This window comes from Lampris incognitus, chromosome 3, assembly GCF_029633865.1.
Source record: "Lampris incognitus isolate fLamInc1 chromosome 3, fLamInc1.hap2, whole genome shotgun sequence".
Taxonomy (NCBI): domain Eukaryota; kingdom Metazoa; phylum Chordata; class Actinopteri; order Lampriformes; family Lampridae; genus Lampris; species Lampris incognitus.
The window spans coordinates 2249643-2273322 of NC_079213.1; the positions used below are offsets into that span (position 1 = coordinate 2249643).

At 42.8% G+C, this 23680-nt stretch overlaps 1 protein-coding gene across 1 annotated transcript in view; it reads left to right on the top strand.

Annotated features, from left to right (window-relative positions):
• Window positions 1-682: 682 nt before the first annotated feature.
• The window catches only part of LOC130109022 (myelin regulatory factor-like protein), a 67511-nt gene continuing 44513 nt past the window's right edge, over window positions 683-23680 (top strand). The window contains exons 1-7 of the mRNA XM_056275724.1: window positions 683-755; window positions 3985-4078; window positions 4756-4817; window positions 13128-13635; window positions 18377-18607; window positions 20178-20373; window positions 20565-20641. Coding sequence (XP_056131699.1) covers window positions 683-755; window positions 3985-4078; window positions 4756-4817; window positions 13128-13635; window positions 18377-18607; window positions 20178-20373; window positions 20565-20641 — 1241 coding nt within the window. The remainder of the gene's footprint in view (window positions 756-3984; window positions 4079-4755; window positions 4818-13127; window positions 13636-18376; window positions 18608-20177; window positions 20374-20564; window positions 20642-23680) is intronic.

Consider the following 23680-nt stretch of genomic DNA (forward strand, 5'->3'; position numbering starts at 1 on the left):
CCCCAGGGTAGTCCAACCTTGGGGGTTGTCATCTGTGTGGAGTTTGCATGTTCTCCCTGTGTCTACATGGGTTTCCTCCGGGGGCTCCGGTATCCTCCCACAGGCCACAGACATGTAGGTCAGGTGAATTGGCTGTACTAAATTGTCCCTGTGTGTGTGTGTGTGTGTGTGTGTGTGTGTGTGTGTGTGTGTGTGTGTGTGTGTGTGTGTGTGTGTGATGGCCTGGCAGCCTGTCTAGGGTGTCTCCCCGCCTGCCCCCAATGACTGTTGGGATAGGCTCCAGCATCCCTGCGACCCTGAGAGCAGGATAAGCAGTTCGAATTATGGATGTTTCAGTAACATATTGTCCACATTCGGAACATTTAAAATCAACATTGTAAGAGATCTGAAAAGAGACACTGAGGAGGTATTTGTAGTTTTGACCAGTTTTCTATTTGACTCAATCATACAGAAATATAACGAGCCACTGCCTGACCTTCATCCCAACAACGCCTCCAACTGCCTGACTGACAGACACATAGAGAGACAGACAGACATACATGGACGGATGGACAGCCGGCCAGACAGACACAGGTAGACAGACAGACAGACAGACAGACAGGCAGACAGACATATAGATAGACAGACACACAGACGGACAGACAGACAGACACACAGATAGACACATAGACAGACAGACAACATGGAGGCCAGGGGAAGCCAGTCATCTCTGCAGGTCCTGGGAGAGAACGAGGCATTGCAGCAGTTCTTTAACGGTGAGAAACCACTAGAATTAAAAATGTGAACTGTATTTAAAAAGACAAAACGTGATTTTTCTGTTGGAATTTAATATGTAATAATACATTATGGTCCTTAGGTACGTATATTACTAGTTTGATAATGATAATAATAATAATTACAGTAATGATAATAATAATAGTGCAGGTGTTGGATTTAAAATATCTCAAAACTTAAAGATAACATGGATTGGTAATGAGATAGAATTTTATGAATTTCTTGTTATATTGAATACAATCTATAACTTATATTAAATACTAATTATTATTCTCAAATCCTCAATATCTTTGCAGTCAGATGTAGATTTATGTGGACTTACATTCCTTACTTTATATTTTTATGCATGGTCAATAGTCCAGGAAAAGAAATCACAGAAAGGTGAATCACTTCATCTGGACACATTTCTTGAGAGAAATGTTTCATCATCATCTAGGTGACCTCTTCAGTTTCACCTGACTGCAGGTATCCCACCCTTATAAACAATACAGTGACTGCAGGTGTCCCCAGCCTTATAAACAATACAGTGACTCCAGGTATCACCACCCTTATAAACAATACAGTGACTGCAGGTGTCCCCACCCTTATAAACAACACAGTACTGCAGGTGTCCCCAGCCTTATAAACAATACAGTGACTCCAGGTGTCCCCACCCTTTTTAACAATACAGTGACTGCAGGTATCCCCACCCTTATAAACAATACAGTGACTTCAGGTATCACCACCCTTATAAACAATACAATGACTGCAGGTACCCCACCCTTATAAACAAAACAGTGGCAAACAACCGAAACCAACGGTCAGTTTCATATGCAAATTGCCATGACCATTAACTAGAGTTACTATGGCCATGTGCACTATTCACAGGATTTGAGAATGTTTGCAGTCACAGTATTTTAAGATGGTGACAGATGTACTCTTAGCCAACCGCCCCCCCCCACCACCACCACCACCACCACCCCCTCGGTTCAGGGATGGTTATACCCTCTTCACTTAGATGGCCTCTGTGACTCCCTGTTCAAACCAGCGTTCCTCCCTATCAAGGATGTGCACATTCTCATCCTTGAAAGAGTGGCCACTGGCCTGTAGATGGGTGCGGTTATCCTGGGCGTTTTTCAAAGCCAGGAAGACGCCCAAACAGTGCACCAGCTGGTCGAAGAGAGGAGAAGGACAACAGCTGCCTAAGCGTAAATGAGTGGTGATTCCATATGTGGCGGGTGTGTCAGAACAGTTGAGATACATATTTTCAAAACACCACGTCTCAGTTACTTTCAAACCCCAAAACACGTTGCACCAGAAGTTGGTCCATCTCAAAGACCGGGTCCCCCGGCACAAACAGAGCAATATAGTGTAGCTGTTAAGTGCCAGGATTGCTGTGACTTGAACATTAAGGAAACTAAACAGATGCTGGCCAAGAGGATGGCACAACACAGGAGAGCTAACACGTCAGACCAGGACTCCACAGTCTACACCATCTACACAGTCTGCACCATCTACACAGTCTACAGGCCAGTGGCCACTCTGTCAAGGATGAGAATGTGCACATCCTTGATAGGGAGGAATGCTGGTTTGAACAGGGAGTCAAAGAGGACATCTATGTGAAGACGGAACAACCATCCCTGAACCGAGGGGGGGGGGGGCTAAGAGTATATTTATCACCATCTTACAATGCTGTAGGTGCAACTATTCCCCAATCTTCTGTGAATAGTACACATGGCCTTTTTAATGCGGTAATTGGCATATGAAACTGATCGTTGCTTTAGGTCGTTATACCACTGTATTGTTTATAAGGGTGGGGATACCTGCAGTCACTGTATTGTTAAAAAGGGTGGGGACACCTGCAGTCACTGTATTGTTTATAAGGGTGGGGACACCTGCAGTCACTGTATTGTTTATAAGGGTGGGGACACCTGCAGTCACTGTATTGTTTATAAGGGTGGGGATACCTGCAGTCACTGTATTGTTTATAAGGGTGGAATACCTGCAGTCACTGTATTGTTTATAAGGGTGGGGACACCTGCAGTCACTGTATTGTTTATAAGGGTGGGGACACCTGCAGTCACTGTATTGTTTATAAGGGTGGGATACCTGCAGTCACTGTATTGTTGATAAGGGTGGGGACACCTGCAGTCACTGTATTGTTGATAAGGGTGGGGACACCTGCAGTCACTGTATTGTTTATAAGGGTGGGGACACCTGCAGTCACTGTATTGTTTATAAGGGTGGGACACCTGCAGTCAGGTGAGACTGAAGAGGTCACTTAGATGATGATGAAACATTTCTCTCAATAAACGTTGTGTCCAGATGAACTGATTCAACTTTCTCTAGATTCCTTAGTTTAATTTTGATTTTAATTAGTGTTGGTCAGTTTGGTTTGGTTTGTGTTTCAAAGCCGCTCAGATTCAGATGCTTGTCTTCATCATATTTAACGTAGAAGAGAAGAGAGTTGCTGTGCAAAAAGGGAGGCTTTTCATTTTTAGATTACTCTTTAATTTGAGTTGCATATTGTAAGAAAAATCAGTAAAACTGACTTTTCACCAAATTACTCACCGACAGTCTCTCTCAATGTGTCACGTGAATGTTGTGGTGATGGTGGGTCAAGGTGAAGGTCAAGAGGGTACTGTAGGTTAAAGTGAAGGTTGTGATGATGGTGGGTTAAGGTGAAGGTAAAGAGGGTACTGTAGGTGAAAGTGCAGGTTGTTAGGATGGTGGGTTACGGTGAAGGTAAAGAGGGTACTGTAGGTTAAAGTGAAGGTTGTGATGATGGTGGGTTAAGGTGAAGGTCAAGAGGGTACTGTAGGTTAAAGTGAAGGTTGGGATGATGGTGGGTTAAGGTGAAGGTCAAGAGGGTACTGTAGGTTAAAGTGAAGGTTGTGATGATGGTGGGTTAAGGTGAAGGTCAAGAGGGTACTGTAGGTTAAAGTGAAGGTTGTGATGATGGTGGGTTAAGGTGAAGGTTAAGAGGGTACTGTAGGTTAAAGTGAAGGTTGTGATGATGGTGGGTTAAGGTGAAGGTTAAGAGGGTATTGTAGGTTAAAGTGAAGGTTGTGATGATGGTGGGTTAAGGTGAAGGTCAAGAGGGTACTTTAGGTTAAAGTGAAGGTTGTGATGATGGTGGGTTAAGGTGAAGGTTAAGAATATTTTAAGGGTTAAGATAAAACTTACTTTTATATTTCTATTGCATTATTTGATTCTGTGTGTGTGTGTTAGGTCAGGATGTCAGTGGTGTTTTGGAGAACCCAGTTACTGTGGATACCACCATTCTAGAACAGTACCTCAGCACTGACATGGACCCCAGCAGTTTGTAAGGCACACACACACACACACACACACACACACACACACACACACAGTGTTGTTTCATAGTCTAGAAGTGACCTAGTTTGGTTGGTAAATTTAATGGTCAGATAAACGAGCTCTAGTCCACTGTTTCATGAAGTTTATTTTATAGAAGGTCTTTTTAAATGGTGGGCAATAGAGTAAATTTATTGTTACTTTGAAATGCTTTTTTTTTATTTTGCATTGAAATCCTTACATTTTTCTTATAATTCTTCAAATGCCATGTTTCTGCCTCTAGAACAATCAATGAGGACGTAACATTTGCCATTGAAAACAAAGTGAAATCTCGAAGGTTCTGTCAAATCGTGATTAATGTCAGATTACCATAGGACTGAATATGCCTGCTGTTCTTTGCAAAGTAATATCATCTAGCTTAATATGGATTTCATTGGCGTACATCTAGACCGAGTTTAGAACTCAGTCTGTCAGTAACAGATCAGGATTACTGGCTGAACATTAAGATTCTGAGAAGAATTGCTTCCCTTTAGAATCAACGTGCCATTTATTAAGTGATATAGATATTTAGGAATGTTTAGGAACGTTTTGATTCATTCATCAAAGTTGTGTGTGTTAATGAGTGAATAGTGTCATATCGCCTGTCAGTTCATGTGACCTTTCAATCACACCATACTGTTTTCCCAGCATGCTCCCTGAGTCTCCCCCTGACTCCAGCTCGGAGCCCTGCTCCCCCCCACAGATACCAGGTACCCTCCACTGATATTTCTCTATGAACCTCATCTGAAATATAAAATTATTATTCTCAAGTATAAAGTTACAAATTTAAAATCTAGAATTATGACTAAAATCGAAAGGCTATATTCTAAAATATAAAATATATTATGCAAAATCTCACTTTCTGATATCTAAAACGAGATGTCTAAAATGTTTGAAAAACATCACAGCATCACAACATGTCATCTTAACTGTCTAGCCTAAATGAAATGAGACAGGTTAAAACAGCGACTGCACCACCATGAAGCGAGGGTGAGAGAGCAAGGGTGAGAGAATGAGAGAGAGTCAAATACTATATCAAAAAAATTCCAAAAGGAAAACCTTACCAGGAAAAGGAAATATGGGAGAAACCTCAGGAAGAGCAACAGAGGGATCTCTCTTCCAGAATGGACAGACATGCAGTAGGTGTCAAATGCACAAAACTAACAGAATTATAATGTAACATTGTAGTTTACACAGAGCGAGGTCATGTAGAATACATGCAGTTAAATACATAAAATTTAGCAAACGTAAATGTGCTGGGTAATAAACTTGCAAAGGGAATGCAAGGTAAATTTACTGAATCTGTGACCATCCAAGACGTCAGGAACCCCACAGATGCAGTCAAGAGCTGGTGCGACCCCGCACCACAAACCCACTCTGCTTGGTGGGGCCCTGCAGAGAGAATTGACTTCAAATGCACACAAGAGGTGAGGTAGACTTTGACACAGCACACACATAGAGAGGAAGAAGATGAGAGAAGTGATGAGATTTAATGGTCACGCCTATTTGCATATGCAACTGATGGCTGTAATGTTTCTTATTATAAATGAAGAAACTTGGGTTCAACAATTACAACTATTTATTAAAGTACTGTGACAACTCAGCTAACATGTGCATCAAGTATCGTGTGGTGTCTTCTTCTGCCGGAATCCTACAGACTACTAAGTTTGTGGCTACTGCCCTCAGGTGGTAAGTATATTAGTATTAACTCCTATCACCACATCCCCTGTCCTTTGGCCGTAGCTATACACAAACAAATTATTCATCTAGCCTTAGTAGCAACTTAAAACTGTAATAAAAACATTCTTGTCACCCACAAGCATGAACAACATTTTTTTCAGCAGCGCAAACAAACATATATCTATTTTTTTTCAACAGCATAAACAAGCACATATATCAGTTTTTTACAGCATAACGAGGTTCCTTTTACTAAGTGTTCATGTTTGAGTTCAGTCTTTCTTTCAAGACAACTCACAAGGATACAGCTCAGTTTTTTTTTTCCTTTTTCTTTTGTCCTTTACATTACAGATTCAAGCGGTCAGGTGCTTTGACCTTGCGTGTGGATCTTCTCAGCACAGGTGAGTGTTCAGGTGAGTGTGCAGGTGATGTGTGTCTCTGCTCAGCTGGTGGTTCAGCGGATGCAGTGCAGGTTGAATCTTCTTCATTTGTTTGTTCTTTCAGTGTCTCCTGTGTTTTCAGCAAGCTCCTTCGATTCCTCCTTAGGATTTGACCATCCTCTGTTGTGACTGTGTAGGATCTTGGACTTTCTTCCTCCAGAACAGTGGCTTTCTTATTCCAGCTGTTGGAAGCTTCGAGTCTCACTGTGTCATGTCTTGCCAGTGGCACTAAGCTTCTCGATGACTTGTCATAGTTTGCTTTTTGTCTCTTTTGCAGATGCTTTTGTTTCTGTTTCACCTCTTTGTGCTGCTTTTGCTCTTCAGTGCAGGGAAGCGTGGTGCATAGCCTACGTCCCATCACAATCTCAGCAGGAGACTTGCCATGTTCAAGCGACGAAGCATGGTGACACAACAGAGCTAGATATGGATCTGAGCGGCTGTCTTGTGCTTTCTTGAGCAGCTGTTTGACTATGTGAACTCCTTTTTCTGCTTTAACGTTTGACTGGGTATACAAGGGCTTGAGGTCACATGTCGAAAGTCAATACTCTTTGGTGAAGTCCTGGAACTTTTTCCTGCTGTAGCATGGTCCATTGTCACTGTAGACGATCTGTGGGATTCCATGTCTTGCAAATATTGACTTCATGTGTCTAACCACACAAGTAGCAGATATGCTGGGAAGCAGTGCCATATATGCTGGGAAGCAGTGCCATCTCTTGATAATTTGACAAATAGTTGATCACCAGCAGGTTATTCTTTCCATCCAGGTGAAACAGGTCAGTCCCAACTTTCTTTTCAATTTGTGCATAGCGACATTCAGCCATGGACATTGTTCTTGACGCGTAGGCAACTGGCCTCCATTGTTCTCCATCAGCCTGTAGTAACACCGCTCCAATCCCGTTTCCCGATGCATCAGTGGATATCTTTATCTTTTTGGACGGGTCGAAGAACATCAGCGCTGGTTCTGTTGTGAGAGTGGTTTTCAGTCGTGTCCATTCCTTTTCATGATCCTCCGTCCACTTGAACTCAGTTCTGTCTTGCAACAGCCCTCTTAGGTGCACAGTTTTTGAGGACAGGTTTGGTATGAATTTGCCGATGAAATTAAACATTCCCAGCACTCTCAACACACCTTTTTTTATCCTCGGGCCTGGAGATCTCCAGTATTGCTGTCACCTTGCTCTTGTCTGGCTCCACACCTGTTTCTGACATCTTGTCTCCCAGAAAGGTGATTGCGTTCACACCAAACTGACATTTTGCTCTGTTCAGCTTTAGTCCATACTTCTGGATGCTTTGGAGCACTTTGATGAGCCTCTCATTGTGCTGCTCCAGTATGGATCCCCATAGCACGATGTCATCCACATACACACGTATCCCGTCAATACCTTCTATGATGTGCTCCATGGTCCTGTGGAACACATCGGGAGCAGAGGAGATTCCAAAAGGCAGCCTTTGGAAAGAGTAGCAGTCAAACGGTGTATTGAAAGTACAGTAATTTGTGCTATCCTTGTGTAGTTTTATCTGCCAAAAGCCCTGGGATGCATCCAGCTTGCTGAAGAACTTTGCACCAGTCATCTCACTTGTTATTTCCTCTGGTTGGAATTTGGTAATGTTCCCTCTTTATGTTGGCATTCTGGTCTTTCGGATCCATGCACACACGTAGGTCACCTTTCTGTTTCTTAGCACACACCATCGAATTCACCCACTCTGTGGGCTCCTCCACCTTTTTATGACTTCCAGTGACGTCATTCGGTTGAGTTCTTGTTTCAGCTTGTCTCGTAGAGGCACTGGAACCCGCCTGGGAGCATTGACGACTGACTGTGCATCATCTTTTAGCTGTATCTTATAGGTGAATCGTAAGACACCAAACCCTTTGAAGCTGTCTGGATACCGATCCACTATTGACTCTACGCTGTTCTGTGCACTGACATTGATGCGGTACACCCTCTTGACTAAGCCTAGATTTTCACATGCCTGGTCACCTAGCAGTGAGTCGTGTCCCTCTGGAACTACTACAAACATGAGGTTGGTTATTTTTCCCTTTAACTCTCACCTTGAGTCTGCATGTGCCTTTGGTGTTGATGAGCTGTCCACTGTAAGCTTTGAGTGGAATAGAATTTGGACGAATGCGTGGCTTTACCTTCATGGCTTTGATGTCAAGCTCATTCATTAAGTTAGCCTTTGCTCCTGTGTCCAGCTCGAGAGGAATGACAGCTCCCTTTATATGCAATGGAATAGTCCACTTGTCCTGCTCAACTCTGTTCACACTTGACTGTTCAGTCCCTTTAGGCGTGACATCTTCCTGTGCTACCATTTCCATGAAGAATGAATCACAGAGATCAGTTTCTTCCACTGCATGCACACGTTCACCGTGACTTTGTTTCCCCTTGGAAGAGCATTGTTTCGCATAGTGATTCTGTCCTTTACATTTATTATAGACTTTGCCATAAGCTGGGCATTGTTTTGGTGCATATCAAGTGCCACATCTTTTACAATTAAAAGTCTCTTAGCCCTTTTGCTGTTTCGGCTGCCATGATGTTCTCTGTTTCTGTGCCCGTGCAGGCACAGTGGCCATCACTGCGATGTCTTTTTCACTTTCCTTCACGCCACCAACGAACATTGTAGCATGTTGCAGGGCTACCTCACTAGCATGGCATATCCTCACAGCTCCAGCTAAGGTTAAGTCCGTTTCACGTAGTAATCTCTCTCTCACTTTCTTGTCATTAATGCCAAACACTTATTGATCCCAGATCAGTGAATCATGCAGCTCTCCAAAATTGCATGTCTCAGCTTTCAATTTCAAGTCCGTCAAAAAAATGTCAATCCTCTCACCATTTTGCTGCATGTGAATGCGAAACATGTACCGTTCAAATCTAATTTTTCTTTGGAGAACAATGTTCATCAAACTTCTTGACAACTCGAGGTGTCCTTATCAGCCGCGTTGGTGTAAACAAACGTGTTGTATACCTCCAATGCTTGAGGTCCCGCGATGGTAAGTAGCAGTGCAATCTTCCATGCGTCCGGTTTGTCATTCAGTCCGAGGTCTTGCAGGTACAGCATGAATCGCTGTTTGAACGTCCGCCACTCGTAGTCCACATTTCCAGTCCAATTCACAGCGTCAGACGGCTTCAGACTTTCCATGACGGCTGTCTCTGTACCACTCCTGGTACCATGTAATGTTTCTTATTATAAATGAAGAAACTCGGGTTCAACAATTACAACTATTTATCGAAGTACTGTGACAACTCAGCTAACATGTACATCAAGTATCGTGTGCTGTGTCTTTCTGCCAGAATCCTACAGACTACTAAGTTTGAGGCTACTGCCCTTAGGTGGTAAGTATTGGTATAAATATTAGTATTAACTCCTGTCACCACAATGGTTGGTTTTGGTCATTATGCCACTGTATTGTTTATAAGGGTGGGGATATCTGCAGTCAGTTTAGACTGAAGGAGTCACTTATAGGTGATGAAATGTTTCTGTCAGTAAACGTTGTGTCCAGATGAACTGATTCAGCTTTCTTTGATTTTCTTACCTGGATTACTGAACATGCATAAAGACACATTGTCTGACTTGACAGCATGGTGGCCCAGTGGTTAACACTGTTGCCTCATAGCAAGAAGGTCCTGGGTTCGAACCCCAGGCCATCCCAGGTTCTTTTTGTGTGGAGTTTGCATGTTCTCCCCATGTTTGCATGGGTTTCCCCCGGGTGTTGCAGTTTCCTCCCACCATCAAAAGACGTGCATGTTAGCTACTATAATACTCCTGTCTGTGCCACTGACCATGGCATGGCAAGAAGAGCTGGAGTTGGTCCCCGGGTGCTGCACAGCAGCTGCCCACTGCTCCTAGCTACACAGCTGCCTGCCCATTGCATCCAGTGTGTGTGTTGGGATAGGTTAGATGCAGAGGATGAATTTCCCCACGGGCATTAATAAAGTACATCTTATCTTATCTTATTGACGGTTACATACAGCTGGGTGTCATCAGCGTAGCAGTGGAAATTTATTCCATAGGTGGCAAAGAGGAGAGATGTAAAGGGAGAATAGCAAAGGACAAAAAACAGCCCTGGTGTACACAATATTTCACTGCAGAGAAATCACATGTGACATTACCATAAAAGACAAACTGTGTTCTATCAGGTAAGTAAGATTTAAGCCAAGACAGCCAGACTTGAAACAGATGTAGAAAACAACAAGGTAAATTGGCAGGTGTACATTAACCTGGACAAAGCGCTTTACAGCTGTTGCAGAGGGAGACATGACTAATACCTCAAAAGATAAAAATGAATTTATCCATTTATTTATTTATTTTAAATTTCCCCCCAATTGGATCCGGCCAGTTATCCCAGTCTTCCAAGTTGTCCTGGTCGTTGCTCCACCCCCTCTGCCAATCCTGGGAGGGCTGCAGACTACCACGTCTCCTCCGATACATGTGGAGTTGCCAGCCGCTTCTTTTCACCTGACAGTGAGGAGTTTTGCCAAGAGGACATAGTGCGTTGGAGGATCACACTGTTCCCTCCAGTTCCCCCTCCCCGCTGAACACTCGCCCCAAACGACCAGAGAAGGCGCTGTTGCAGCAACCAGGCCACATACCCACTTCTGGCTTCCCATTCGCAGACATGGCAAATTGTTTTCTGTAGGGATGCCCGACCAAGCCGGAGGTGACACGGGAATTCGAACCGGTGATTCCCGTGTTGGTAGGCAACGGAATAGACCGCTATGCTACCTGGACACCTCCGCATGTCCGTTTCTCTTGGAACTGTTGGTGCTCCTGGTCCACTTTCGTTTTGGCTTTTGAAAGTGAGGATTTTACATAATTTCTACAAGCAGTGACAACAATTTACATTAGCAAGCTCACATGAGATATTTCACAGTGGGCTAGCCTACTAGGTTTATGTACTCGCGGTGACTGTGTGTGTGAGAGAGAGTGCTGTAAAACTGACATTAGGCAACATTATCTGCAACTGGCCTCACAACTAATCTTAACTGAGTACTTAGAAGTAGAAACACAAAAACGTTTAAAAAAACATGAAAGTAGTATGCAAAATAGATACGCGGTCTGGATCTCCTAATAACTCTGAAACAGCGCGGGCTGCACAAAACTGTCTTGCGGGCCACATCCGGCCTGCATGCTGGTAGTTTGACACCCCTGCTTTGGACAAAACCAAATCAAGGGCCTTAATGCATGCTCAATAATCCAGGTAAGAAAATCAAAGAAGGTTGAATCAGTTCATCTGGATACAGCATTTATTGAAACATACTGTCAGTAAACATTATATCCAGATGAACTGATTCAACCTTCTTTGACAAATCGGGCATGTTACCACTGCAATGAGTCGACTCTTGAACGAGTTACCAAACTTCTTTCGATCTGCTGAGTCCCTCTCCATCTTTAAGATGAAGCTAAAGACCCAGCTCTTTCTTGGAACACCTCCACAACTGATCGTAATAATAAAAGTAAGAAAAAATCGCTTCTATGCACCCTATGCATTGCCTTTGTGCACTGCCTGTTGACACCTATGTCCCATCGGACTTTAACCTAGTTTTTTGACACTTGCTTGCATTGTCACCTCCTGACTAGACCCTTTTTGTGTTGTATTAACCCCTCAGACGTACGTTACTTTGGAAAAAAGCATCTGCTAAATGAAATTGTAATCGTAAATTGTAAGTCCCTAGTGCAGGGGTGGGCAATCTTATCCAGAAAGGGCCAGTGTGGGTGCAGGTTTTTGTTCCAACCAAGCAGTTACACACCTGTGTCTCCAAATCAAGTTCCTCAGCAAAGACTCTACTGGTTGATTAGTGGGATCGGGTGTGTAACTGCTTGGTTGGAACAAAAACCTTCACCCACCCTTCACTTGCCCTTTCTGGATAAGTTTGCCCACCCCTGCCCTAGTGCCAGACCCCCATTTCCACATGTGAATGTAGTCAAAATCAGATCTGATAATATCCGATTCCATGTGCTTTTTTCCTGCTTACATTGTCATAATACATATCCAATCTGTGACACGTTAGCAAAAAAAAAACGAAAATTAGATTTGTGTCACTTGTACTAGGCAGTTTAGACGTAGCCTGAGATCCTTAAGTCTCAGAGAATTTACAGGAACAAAATTTACTCTCTTCTCTCACAATCGAAGTCCACGAGGAGTCGTCATGTGTGTTCACTGAGAAATGTAGTGTATTTAAATTTAGCGTTAAACATTCTACATTTCAACAGATAACTTTTCAATCTTTGTAATGTGTACTCTGCTTTAAAATTACTATGATCTGAAAGCAAAGAAAGAGAGAAAATCACTTTTATTGGACAAGTAAGTCAGGGCAGCACGGTGGCCCAGTGGTTAGCACTGATGACTCACAGCAAGTAGGTCCTGGGTTCGAACCCCCGGCTGTCCCAGGTAATTTCTGTGTGGAGTTTGCATGTTCTCCCCATGTCTGCTTGGGTTTCCTCCCACCATCAAAAAGACATGCATGTTAGGGTTGATACTGCCGTCTGTGCCCCTGCCTTGGTCAAAAGAAGAAGAACCGGAGTTGGTCCCGGGGTGCTGCAGCTGCTGCCCACTGCTCCTATACAAGAGAATGGGTTAAATGCAGAGGACGAATTCATTGTAAGACTACAATGTCCAATAAAGTGGCTTTCTTTCTTTCTTCAGTGTTCACATACAAGGCATTTGATTTTGTTTGCTCTCAGTTATACATTTCTACATATTTAAAACTAAATACAATAATCATATGAAATGAAGACCTAATACAAAATAAAAACAAGAAATAAAGACATAATAAAATATAAAGATATGGCATGAGTGCCAATGCTCTCCAATGTATTTATGTTGTTCTGGAGAAGTTCCTGTAGTTGTTTGTGTTAGAATAACTGCAACTCAGTCATGTGACAGCTAACATACTTCTCTACTGCCAGACCTCCAGAACAAGGCCTCCTATTGGTCCACACAGCAAGACAACCAGGAAATGTTCCACCCATTGGCACGGCCTGCCACGTCATTGTCCTGTCGCTTTAAAGGACAAAGCCCCGCCTTTGACCACTTTGAACTGCCGACTCATGCCCAGCTATGCGGCATGGGACTCACTGACACTTACATCAGAGTAGGTTGCCCCCCTGCCCCGGCCGCACACCAACACACACACCAGTCACCTATACACACACACCACCTGAGCCCAGACAACTACACACAGGTATACACTCCCCCCACACCCCTGCTCCACGATGCCCTCCCCCTTCCTTTGCATTCCCCGGCCCACCCGGCTCCACAGTTGGCCCCAGCCGACAGCTTCCCTGGGCCCCACAGCGCTCCTACCCGGCTCCTTGGACTAGCCGGGGACCTCACAGCAACTCCAGGCCCAGTTCAGAGCCACAGCCCTTCAGCCCCCGCCTGCATATTGGCACACAACCCTGCACACAAGACTAGGTGAGTGGAAGTTGTGAATATAGCTATCACATCCTAATTTCCTACTTCGATAAATAAAAGTAAGACCCCTTAATTCAAATGTAAACCAAAGGGTCACCCCTTCTACCAATATACAAACCACAGGACTGGAAGCTGATGTCACTCCCAAAGTGATTGACAGGTCTCTTAATACAGGGACTAAAACTAAACAAAAACTAAACCTGAGTTTCAAATGTTTTCTGATACTCTAAAAGATTTGTTCACATTGCTAATGGTTGTAAAGATTGGCATAAAACAGACCCATATTTGGTGTTGTGTGTCGCTGCATAGCATGCCAATACCGTAAATGATACGTACTAAATGTCTTGACATATGTCATTCTGTTATTTTCTATTGGCTGCTCTCAGCATGGGGCTAACATGATCATGCCCTACAGCTCATTGGAAGCGCGCTGAACATGCACAGTGTTTTTAATTGCTCACGTGGTTAAACAAACACTGACGGGCCTCATGCTCACCAAACAGACTGCTAGGAGAAATGCTGACCTTTATGCAACAGGTACAGGACGATATTTAGACGGTATTGTACAGCACTACCATTGTCATATGTAATAAATGCGTAACAATGTTAGATATGAAGAAAATAAACATTGGTTGTTACACTGAATTATTGATCATGTCATGCACTGGCGCCATCTGCTGGGGCTAGGCCCACCAGCCTCTAATGTAGAGATGTCATTGCTAATGATATTATGTTGTCTGTAGGACTGTCATAATTATTACATAATCACTTGATTGCGATTATTTCACCTGACCACGATCATTTTGCATAATCGTCAGGATCGTTTCCATTCATTTGTATAAAACAGCTGGATGAAACTAACAGAAATCGCATATTTCTATCACTACTTCCACCTCGTTTTCCACCGTTTGTTGTTTGACTGGCACTCTTTTAATGACGTCATCTTGTTGCACCCCTGGCACGAGTGGAGAATTAGTGCCAACAAACTGTTTATCTTGAGATGCTTATTCTATAATTTTGGACGAGCATGTGTTGACATTAACATCATGGATGTACAAATCCCAATTCAAATGAAGTTGGGACGTTGTGTAAAACGTGAATAAAAACAGAATACGATGATTTGCAGATCCTTTTCGACCTATATTCAATTAAATACACTACAAAGACAAGATATTTAATGTTCAAACTGATAAACTTTATTGTTTTTTTTTGCAAATATTCACTCATTTTGAATTTGATGCCTGCAACACGTTCCAAAGAAGCTGGGACAGGGGCAACAAAAGACTGGGAAAGTTGAGGAATGCTCAAAAACACCTGTTTGGAACATTCCACAGGTGAACAGGTTAACTGGAAACAGGTGAGTGTCATGATTGGGTATAAAAGGAGCATCCCCGAAAGGCTCAGTCGTTCACAAGCAAGGATGGGGCGAGGTTCACCACTTTGTGAACAACTGCGTGAGCAAATAGTCCAACAGTTTAAGAACAACGTTTCTCAACATACAATTGCAAGGAATTTAGGGATTTCCTCATCTCCAGTCCATCATATCATCAAAAGATTCAGAGAATCTGGAGAAATCTCTGCATGGAAGCGGCAAGGCCGAAAACCAACATTGAATGCCCGTGACCTTCGACCCCTCAGGCGGCACTGCATTAAAAACCGACATCATTGTGTAAAGGATATGACCACATGGGCTCAGGAACACTTGAGAAAACCATCGTCAGTTAACACAGTTGGTCGCTACATCTACAAGTGAAAGTTAAAACTCCACCATGCAAAGCCAAAGCCATATATCAACACCACCCAGAAACGCCGCTGGCTTCTCTGGGCCCGAGCTCATCTGAGATGGACTGACGCAAAGTGGACAAGTGTGCTGTGGTCTGACGAGTCCACATTTCACATTGTTTTTGGAAATCATGGACGTGGTGTCCTCCGGGCTAAAGAGGAAAAGGACCATCCAGATTGTTCTCAGCCCAGAGTCCAAAAGCCAGCATCTGTGATGGTATGGGGGTGTGTTAGTGCTCATGGCATCATGGGTAACTTGCACACCTGTGAAGGCACCATTAATGCTGAAAGGTACATACAGGTTTTGGAGCAACATATGCTGTCATCCAAGCAACGTCTTTTCCAGGGACGTCCCTGCTTATTTCAGCAAGACAATGCCAAGTCACATTCTGCACGTGTTACAACAGCGTGGCTTCGTAGTAAAAGAGTGCGGGTACTAGACCGGCCTGCCTTTAGTCCAGACCTGTCTCCCATTGAAAATGTGTGGCACATTATGAAGCGCAAAATATGACAACGGAGACCCCGGACTGTTGAGCAACTGAAGTCGTACATCAAGCAAGAATGGGAAAGAATTCCACCTACAAAGCTTCAGCAATTAGTGTCCTCAGTTCCCAAACACTTATTGAGTGTTGTTAAAAGGAAAGGTGGTGTAACACAGTGGTGAACATGCCCCTGTCCCAGCTTCTTTGGAACGTGTTGCAGGCATCAAATTCAAAATTAGTGAATATTTGCAAAAAAACAATAAAGTTTATCAGTTTGAACATTAAATATCTTGTCTTTGTAGTGTATTCAATTGAATATAGGTGGAAAAGGATTTGCAAATCATTGTATTCTGTTTTTATTCACGCTTTACACAACGTCCCAACTTCATTGGAATTGGGGTTTGTAGTTGCAAAGCCGCTGTGGGCACATTTTGGTTTCAAGCCAAATGAAAAAGGAGAGCCCAGTAACTTGGAGGAGACGATTTGTCGGATTTGCCACATAAAGGTGGTGGTCAAAAGGGCTAATACCACAAATTTAAAAAACCATCTACAGATCCACCATCCCACCCAATTCGCGAACTTGGAAAAAGACATCCACCACCGCAGTTCCATTCCAGCAATTGGCTGTTCCTGAAGCTTTCGGATGAGTGTCTAAATATAAATGTGACAGTACCAGATGGTGCATGTTAACAGACAATGTAACGTGTTACATATATAGCCAAAGAAATGTATCGGAGGAAGCATGTGGTAGTCGGTAGCGACCAGAATGGCTCAGAAAATAGGGTAATTGGCCAAGTATAAATGGGGAGAAAATTGGGGGGGGGTAAATAGATAAATAAATAAAATTAAATCGTTAATCACGATTATTTGTATGACAATTAATCGTCAACTAAAATTTCATGGTCGTGAAAGCCCTAGTTGTCTGCTGGTGATGCAGGTGAATAAATACTGTTTTATTGCTGTTCGATCTCAGTGCAGCATATGATACTGTTGACCATCACCTTATGATTGAAGGCTCAGGCATTGGGTGGGCATCTCTGGGAGTGCCCTGGAGTGGTTCTCCTCTTACCTGTCAGATTGGAGTTTTTCTGTGTCTGTATGTCAGTTTGTGTCTGCTCCTTCTGTCCTGTGCTGTGGTGTGACCCAAGGTTCAGTCCTAGTTCCCAATTTATTTGTCCTATTTCCTCTTGGGCATAATATTAGTAGTTTCGATGGCATTTTCTTTCACGGCTATGCAGATGATATGCAACTGTATTTCTCATTTGACCTTCATAAGCTTGATAAACTGCTGATTCTTCATGATTGTGTAATTGGAAATTCTTGGAATAACCCTTTTAGATGTACCGTCTCATTCTAAAGGGGGTCCTCAATTACACTAATTCAATATCGGCACAATTAGACAATTAGTTTGATGGCCATTAAGGGCTGGGTGGCAAACAATTATTTACAGCTAAGTACTGACAAGACAGAAGTCCTTATCGTCGCCCAGATAGTGTGATTTCTAAGGTCAGGCTTAATTTGGATTTTCTTTCCTCTTCCATTTGCCCCAGTCAGAAACCTTGGCGTTGTGTGATCATAGCATGTACGTTACTTCTCATGTCAAGAGACTGACCCGTCCCTGCTTTCATCATGCTGAGATGGAAATGGTTATTTATGTGTTCATCTCTACATGCCTCAACTATTATAATTCACTTTTTACTTGCCTTAGCAAATCCTCTCTGGATCAGCTACAAATGAGTCAAAATTCTGCTGCAACTGTTCTAACCTGAACTAGCAATGCAATTTCACATTAATCCCATTCTGGAGTCCTTACACTAGCTTCCAGCTGAATATAGGGTCAGACTTAAGGTTTTAGTGATTAGCTATAGAGCCTTGCGTGGTCAGGCACCCTACACAACATCAAGGTCACTGAGGTCCTCTGATAAATGTGTATTGTTTGTACCTCGTACCAGTCTCAAACCAAGGGGGCTGAGCATTCACAGTAGTTGCCCCTAAACTGTGGAACGTTCTCCCCTTAGCTTTGTGGTCTGTTGAATCTGTGGACAGTTTTAAAACTCAACTGTTTAGTCTAGCTTGTACAGTCTTTCTCTGATTTGTGCTTTGCTTGGTATTGTTTGGCTTATGTAATCTCTGTTTCTCTTTTAAATCTTTATTTAGTATTTTTCCTTTTCTTTCATTATGAAGCACTGTGACTGTCTGTGAAAAGTACTATTTAAATAAACTTTGCCTATTCACTCACCAAAATTCTAAGGTATAAACTCAAATTTATGAATCAAAGAAGATTTAATCAGTTCATCTGGATACAACGTTTATTGACAGATACATTTCATCACTCAACTAAGTAACGTCTTCAATCTGAAGATGTCACTTAGTTGAGTGATGAACTGATTCAACCTTCTTTGATTTTCTTACCTGAATTACTGAGCATGCATCAATTAAATTTATGAAGGATACCCTGTACCTTTCTCGATCCACAGGTCTCCTGTTCAACTGGACAGTAAGAGGAGGCGAAGGTCAGAGTCGTGTCAGAGTTCATCAGACCCTGGCCTGCTGTCTGAAGGTGTTGATGCCTCCTGCTGTGACAGTGATGGGACAGCAGGGGGCAGCAGTGTCGGCGGTTTGGTTCTGGGAACGTACCAGCTACTGACCTGGAAACAGTACAAACAAGAACAGTGGAGTACATTGTATGACAGCCGCCACCAAACACTGTGAGTTTAAACGCTCCTGTTTCAAATTTACTTAATAAGAAAAGTCTCATATCTGACGCTGAATGTGGACCTTGTTGTCATATATGAGCCCACATGAGACAAAGATGTCTATAAACTGCTCCCTATTTCAGTAGGTGGTGAATCACTATTAATTTCCACAACAACCAATCAGGTTACTGATTCAGTGAACATTGAGACACCCTGATGACTCACTGACATGCAATCTTGAGGCAACAACCAGGGCATGAAGTTGAAGCAATGTGGAAGCACCTTAAGTTGCAGTTCCACCATGTCCACTAGGTCCTGGTCTAATACAAGTCATTTAGAGAATTCCCATCTTTCTTCTTCAAATACAAAGTCAATACATTTTTTTCTACAAGTACTTGGGGTCTCAGTCACTAATTTGGATTCTGGTACAGTGTGAGAGGGTGGTTGTTTTGAAAATGATTGTTCCTTTAAGAAGATAATAAGCATTAAAAAGGGAGATGTTGGGAGCGTGTCTGCCTTTTTTTCTTACAGGTCTCTCAACTTTCTGCCACTCAGGTCCTACACAAGCTCTATCCTTTTATCCTTTTATTACTTTATTTATGCATTTATTTTTGTGCTATTTTATTATCCTAGGATGCCTAACAACATCAGACAAAGGGACTGCTGATGGAAACTAACCTATTAGCTAACTCGGGTACATTTACATTTGTTGTAGATATTGATTAATGTACATTGTCCCTTCCCAAATAAACATTTAAATTTAAAAATCCCCACCTGCCGCCCAATGACTGCTGGGATAGGTTCCAGCATCCCCACAATCCTGAGACCAGGATAAGTGGTTGGGATAATGGATGGATGGAATTTGGATTTTCTGGCTCCAACAACTGACAAGATGGTGTAAAGCATAAAGCCAAACTCAAGGCTTCAAAATGCCCCTTCCGACACCAATGGCTGATGTCAAAGCCACTACGTCAATCTTTTTTATTTAATCTATGCATGTGACACGATTCCAAAGCAACATGTTGTAAGTACGAAACACCAACAACAACTTGTTGGCAAGATAGCTCACCATGTAGAAGCCTGGCGATAGCTATGTGTGTAAAACATATTGAAAAATAAAGAATAAACTGCACAAAAACCATTAGGTGGCACTGTTGTCCAGAAGCATGGATGTTAGGGTTTATACTTCTGTCTGTGCCCCTGACCAAGGCAATGGGAAAAGAACTGGAGTTGGTCCCCGGGCACAGCATGAAGGTGGCAGCCCACTGCTCCTAGCTACACACATCACAGCAAGCATGGCTTGATTTGCAGTAAATGAAATTTCCCCAAGGGGATTAATAAAGGAAACTTAAAAAAAATCTGTTAACATATTTAGCTTTAACAGTAATTAACAAAGTTTGGTTTCCTGCCTACCATCTTGTCTACGCCCAGAAAGAGGAGTTAACATAAATTCCCATTAGTGAGAATAGTGAGCAAAGGTGCCTGCTGAATGTCTGGTGCATTATGGGAATTTCGAATTTCCAGGAAGCTGAACTGTTTTGTTCCAGTTTGATCCAGTTTCTTGTTTGCTGTGTGTATTTAGTCCAGCTCCAGGTTACCAGGTGGACACAGATAAAGGTTTTAACTTCTCTGCTGCCGACGATGCCTTCATTTGCCAGAAGAAGAATCACTTCCAGGTCACAGTTCACATTGGTGTGGCAGGAGAGCCATGCTACGTCAAAACGCCCAGTGGACCGCAGGAAATAGATCACTTCCTAGTCAGAGTGTTCGGGGTTAAGGTGAGGAGAACTTAACACACCTCTAAATAGAGATGCGGGGGGGGGGGGGGGCATTCATGAGACCAGTTATTGGATAAACTGCTTCTAGATTGTTCTGGACACAGCCTGTTTTGTGTTTTAAAACAAAGACAGTTTGTTTGTTTCTCCTCAAACTGTCTGGTAACCCTTAACTGTCCCCCCCCCCCCCCAAGGTGGAGGCCCCAGACCACCATGTGACCATAGAGCAGTCACAGTCGGACCGCAGCAAGAGAGCCTTCTACCCTGTCAGGTAGGTAACCAGTGCAATGCATGAATAATGGTGAATGATGATGAATAGCGGTAACACCTGCTCGCCGTGTTACAGATTCATACGCTATATGTCCAACATGTTAAAAACGAGTATCCATGACATTTACACATACCAGGAGTTGGACACAAGGACACCAACACAGTGTTTTAAAGGAGAAAAAATCCAGAGCATGTAACATTATCTCGATTACCTTTTGGCTGCTCCTGTTAGGGGGCGCCACAGCGGATCATCCGTTTCCATCTCTTCCTGTCCTCTGCATCTTCCTCTGTCACACCAGCCACCTTCATGTCCTCCCTCACCACATCCATAAACCTCCTCTTTGGCCTTCCTCTTCTCCTCTTCCCTGGCAGCTCCATATTCAGCATCCTTCTCGCAATATACCCAGCATCTCTCCTCCACACATGTCCACACCATCTCAATCTTGCCTCTCTTGCTTTGTCTCCAAACCGTCCAACCTGAGCTGTCCCTCTAATATAACATTATCTATCATGCTCAAACATGAGTAAGTATTATAAATTTGTAAAAGACATTTGAGTTGATTTCACGTTACTATTATAAGAGTAATCTTCTGGGACTTCCGGTTCCGGTTCAGAGGGGTTGGCAGCATAGTAAAAGAGCTCTCGACAAGAGAAAATAAAACGGCCCGAAGTGAATAAACTAAGCAGTGAATTGCATTAAAACGTGTGAGAAGGGGAAGGGGCTTAGATGACGTCTAGAAAGAGTCGGAGAGCGGGTAAAAAGTCAACTAACATACAACTTGTAGACGACGAGATGCAACTAGCAGAAGAACCTAACGTTAGCTCTCCTGTAGCTGGCGGCGCTAGCTCTCCCTCTGCGAGCCATGGCGACGCTGGGTCGGAGAACGAAGGGGAAACGGCGAACTTGGCGGTGATACTGAAAGAACTAAGAGAAGTCGGCAAAGAGTTGAAAGACTTTAGAAAGGACAATAAACAACAGCTGCAAGATATCAGAGGAGAATTGGGCAAAACAAACGTGAGGCTCGACGACGTGGAAACCAGGGTTGCTGGGCATGAAGATAAGCTCCAAAACACAGACGAGATACTGGTGGAGATGTTGACGGCGCAGGAAAGGCTCCAATCAAAATTAACATTCTTAGAGGCTTATTCTAGGAGGGAAACGCTGAGATTATACGGGATCCTGGAGGGATCAGAATCTGGATCACCATCTATGATCCACTTTGTGGAGAAGCTGCTTAGAGAGAACCTCAACATCCCCTCTTCAACAGATCAATCCTGGTAAAATTCCTCCGCTTCACTGTCAAAGACTGAATGTTACGCCTTCAGCTCATGTCAAGGTTAATGGTGATTTATCCGATGCCTTTATTTTGAAACGTGGTTGTAGACAGCGTTGCACAATCTCTCCCCTCCTCTTCGATTTATTTATAGAATCTTTAGGCCAATTAATAAGGCAAAATCATAACATCAAGGATATTTCAATTTCGGGAGTTGACCACAAGGTGGCAATGTTCGCTGATGATGTGTTGTCTGCTTGGGAGAGCATGAGAGGTCATTCAGAGAATTGATGGCTGTTTTGCAAGATTTTGACAAGTTATCTGGATACAAAGTGAACATTTCAAAAACTCAGGTGATGACTCTAAATTATACTGCTCCGGCGACTCTACGAAAGGAATTCAAAGTAAATTGGGAGAATGACAAACTTAAATATTTAGGAATAAATATAACTAAGGACCTCTCAGCTCTCCCAGGCAAATTATGAAGCAGTTTCTTTAAAGATAAAAGCAGATCTACACAGATGGAATCTGGTTATTTTCTGGAGCCTTAGTTCCAGAATAAGTGCAGTCAAAATGATTATCCTCCCCCGATTACTCAACCTCTTTAGAAACCTGCTTATTGAGGTATGTGATAAGCAATTCAGTGAGTGGGATAAATGGATTTCCCGATTTATTTGGCAGGGACAAAAACCAAGAATTAGACTTGCTACCGTTCAACTAGCCAAGGAAAGCGGGGGGATGGGCCTCCCTTGTCTAAAAAATTATAACTATGCTGCACAGATAGCTCCCTTGTTATATTGGTGTAATGAATCATATACGGCAAGGTGGAAGGAGCTAGAGTCCAGTCTGTGAAATCGGTTCCCCATCCAAGCTGTAATTGCAGATAGGGGACTGATGTGCCGTTTGATAAGGATGGAGAACCCATGGTTGAGCCACACATTACAAGTTTGGCAGAAAGTGATTAATGCGTGTGAGATACACAAAATGTTGAGAGTGTTCAGATGGTTTGCTTATGACTCAGATTTCATTCCCAACAGATGACGTCAGTTTTAAATCATGGACAATGAAAGGACTCACAACATTTCTCTCACTTACTCAAAGAAACATTGTACACAGTTTTGATTTCTTACAGGATAAACATGGCTTGGAACGGTATGACCGTCACAGGTACTTCCAGTTGCGATCCTATATTGAGTGTGAATGTAAATTGACTGAATTCTCAGATGATGAATCAGAATTCTATCGTATTATGAAATCTGCTATGACAATGACCCCATCCAATTCCATTTCCAAACTGTACTCTGCTCTATCCCATGCTAAAAAGAATAATACTTTGTACATTAAAGAAAAATGGAAAGGGAATTAATTATTTGTTGATGTCTTTGTTCTGTTTTATTTATGTGCCTTTCCCAAATAAAAAAAGAAAAAAAGAATAATCCTCTGAAATTTTGCTGGTGTCCCAAGACATACACCGTTTCACATAAATAGCAAACACGACAATTAACTGAACAACAAAACAAATATTACCATATATGTTACATCAGACATTACAACTGAGTGGTTGCAGTGCATCAGTTTAATCACTCCCTTTAACAGTCAGTGCTTAGTCCACACAGGAACACTGAGGCCTACTTTCAACCCAAACTCCAATTTAACGGTTTGACCCTCTGAGGAACAAAAGAGTTCCACAGTGTGTTCAGTTGAGCCTGTGGGACTCTTCATCTTCTGTTTGATGATAAAAGCTGATATTCAAAAAACTATGACAG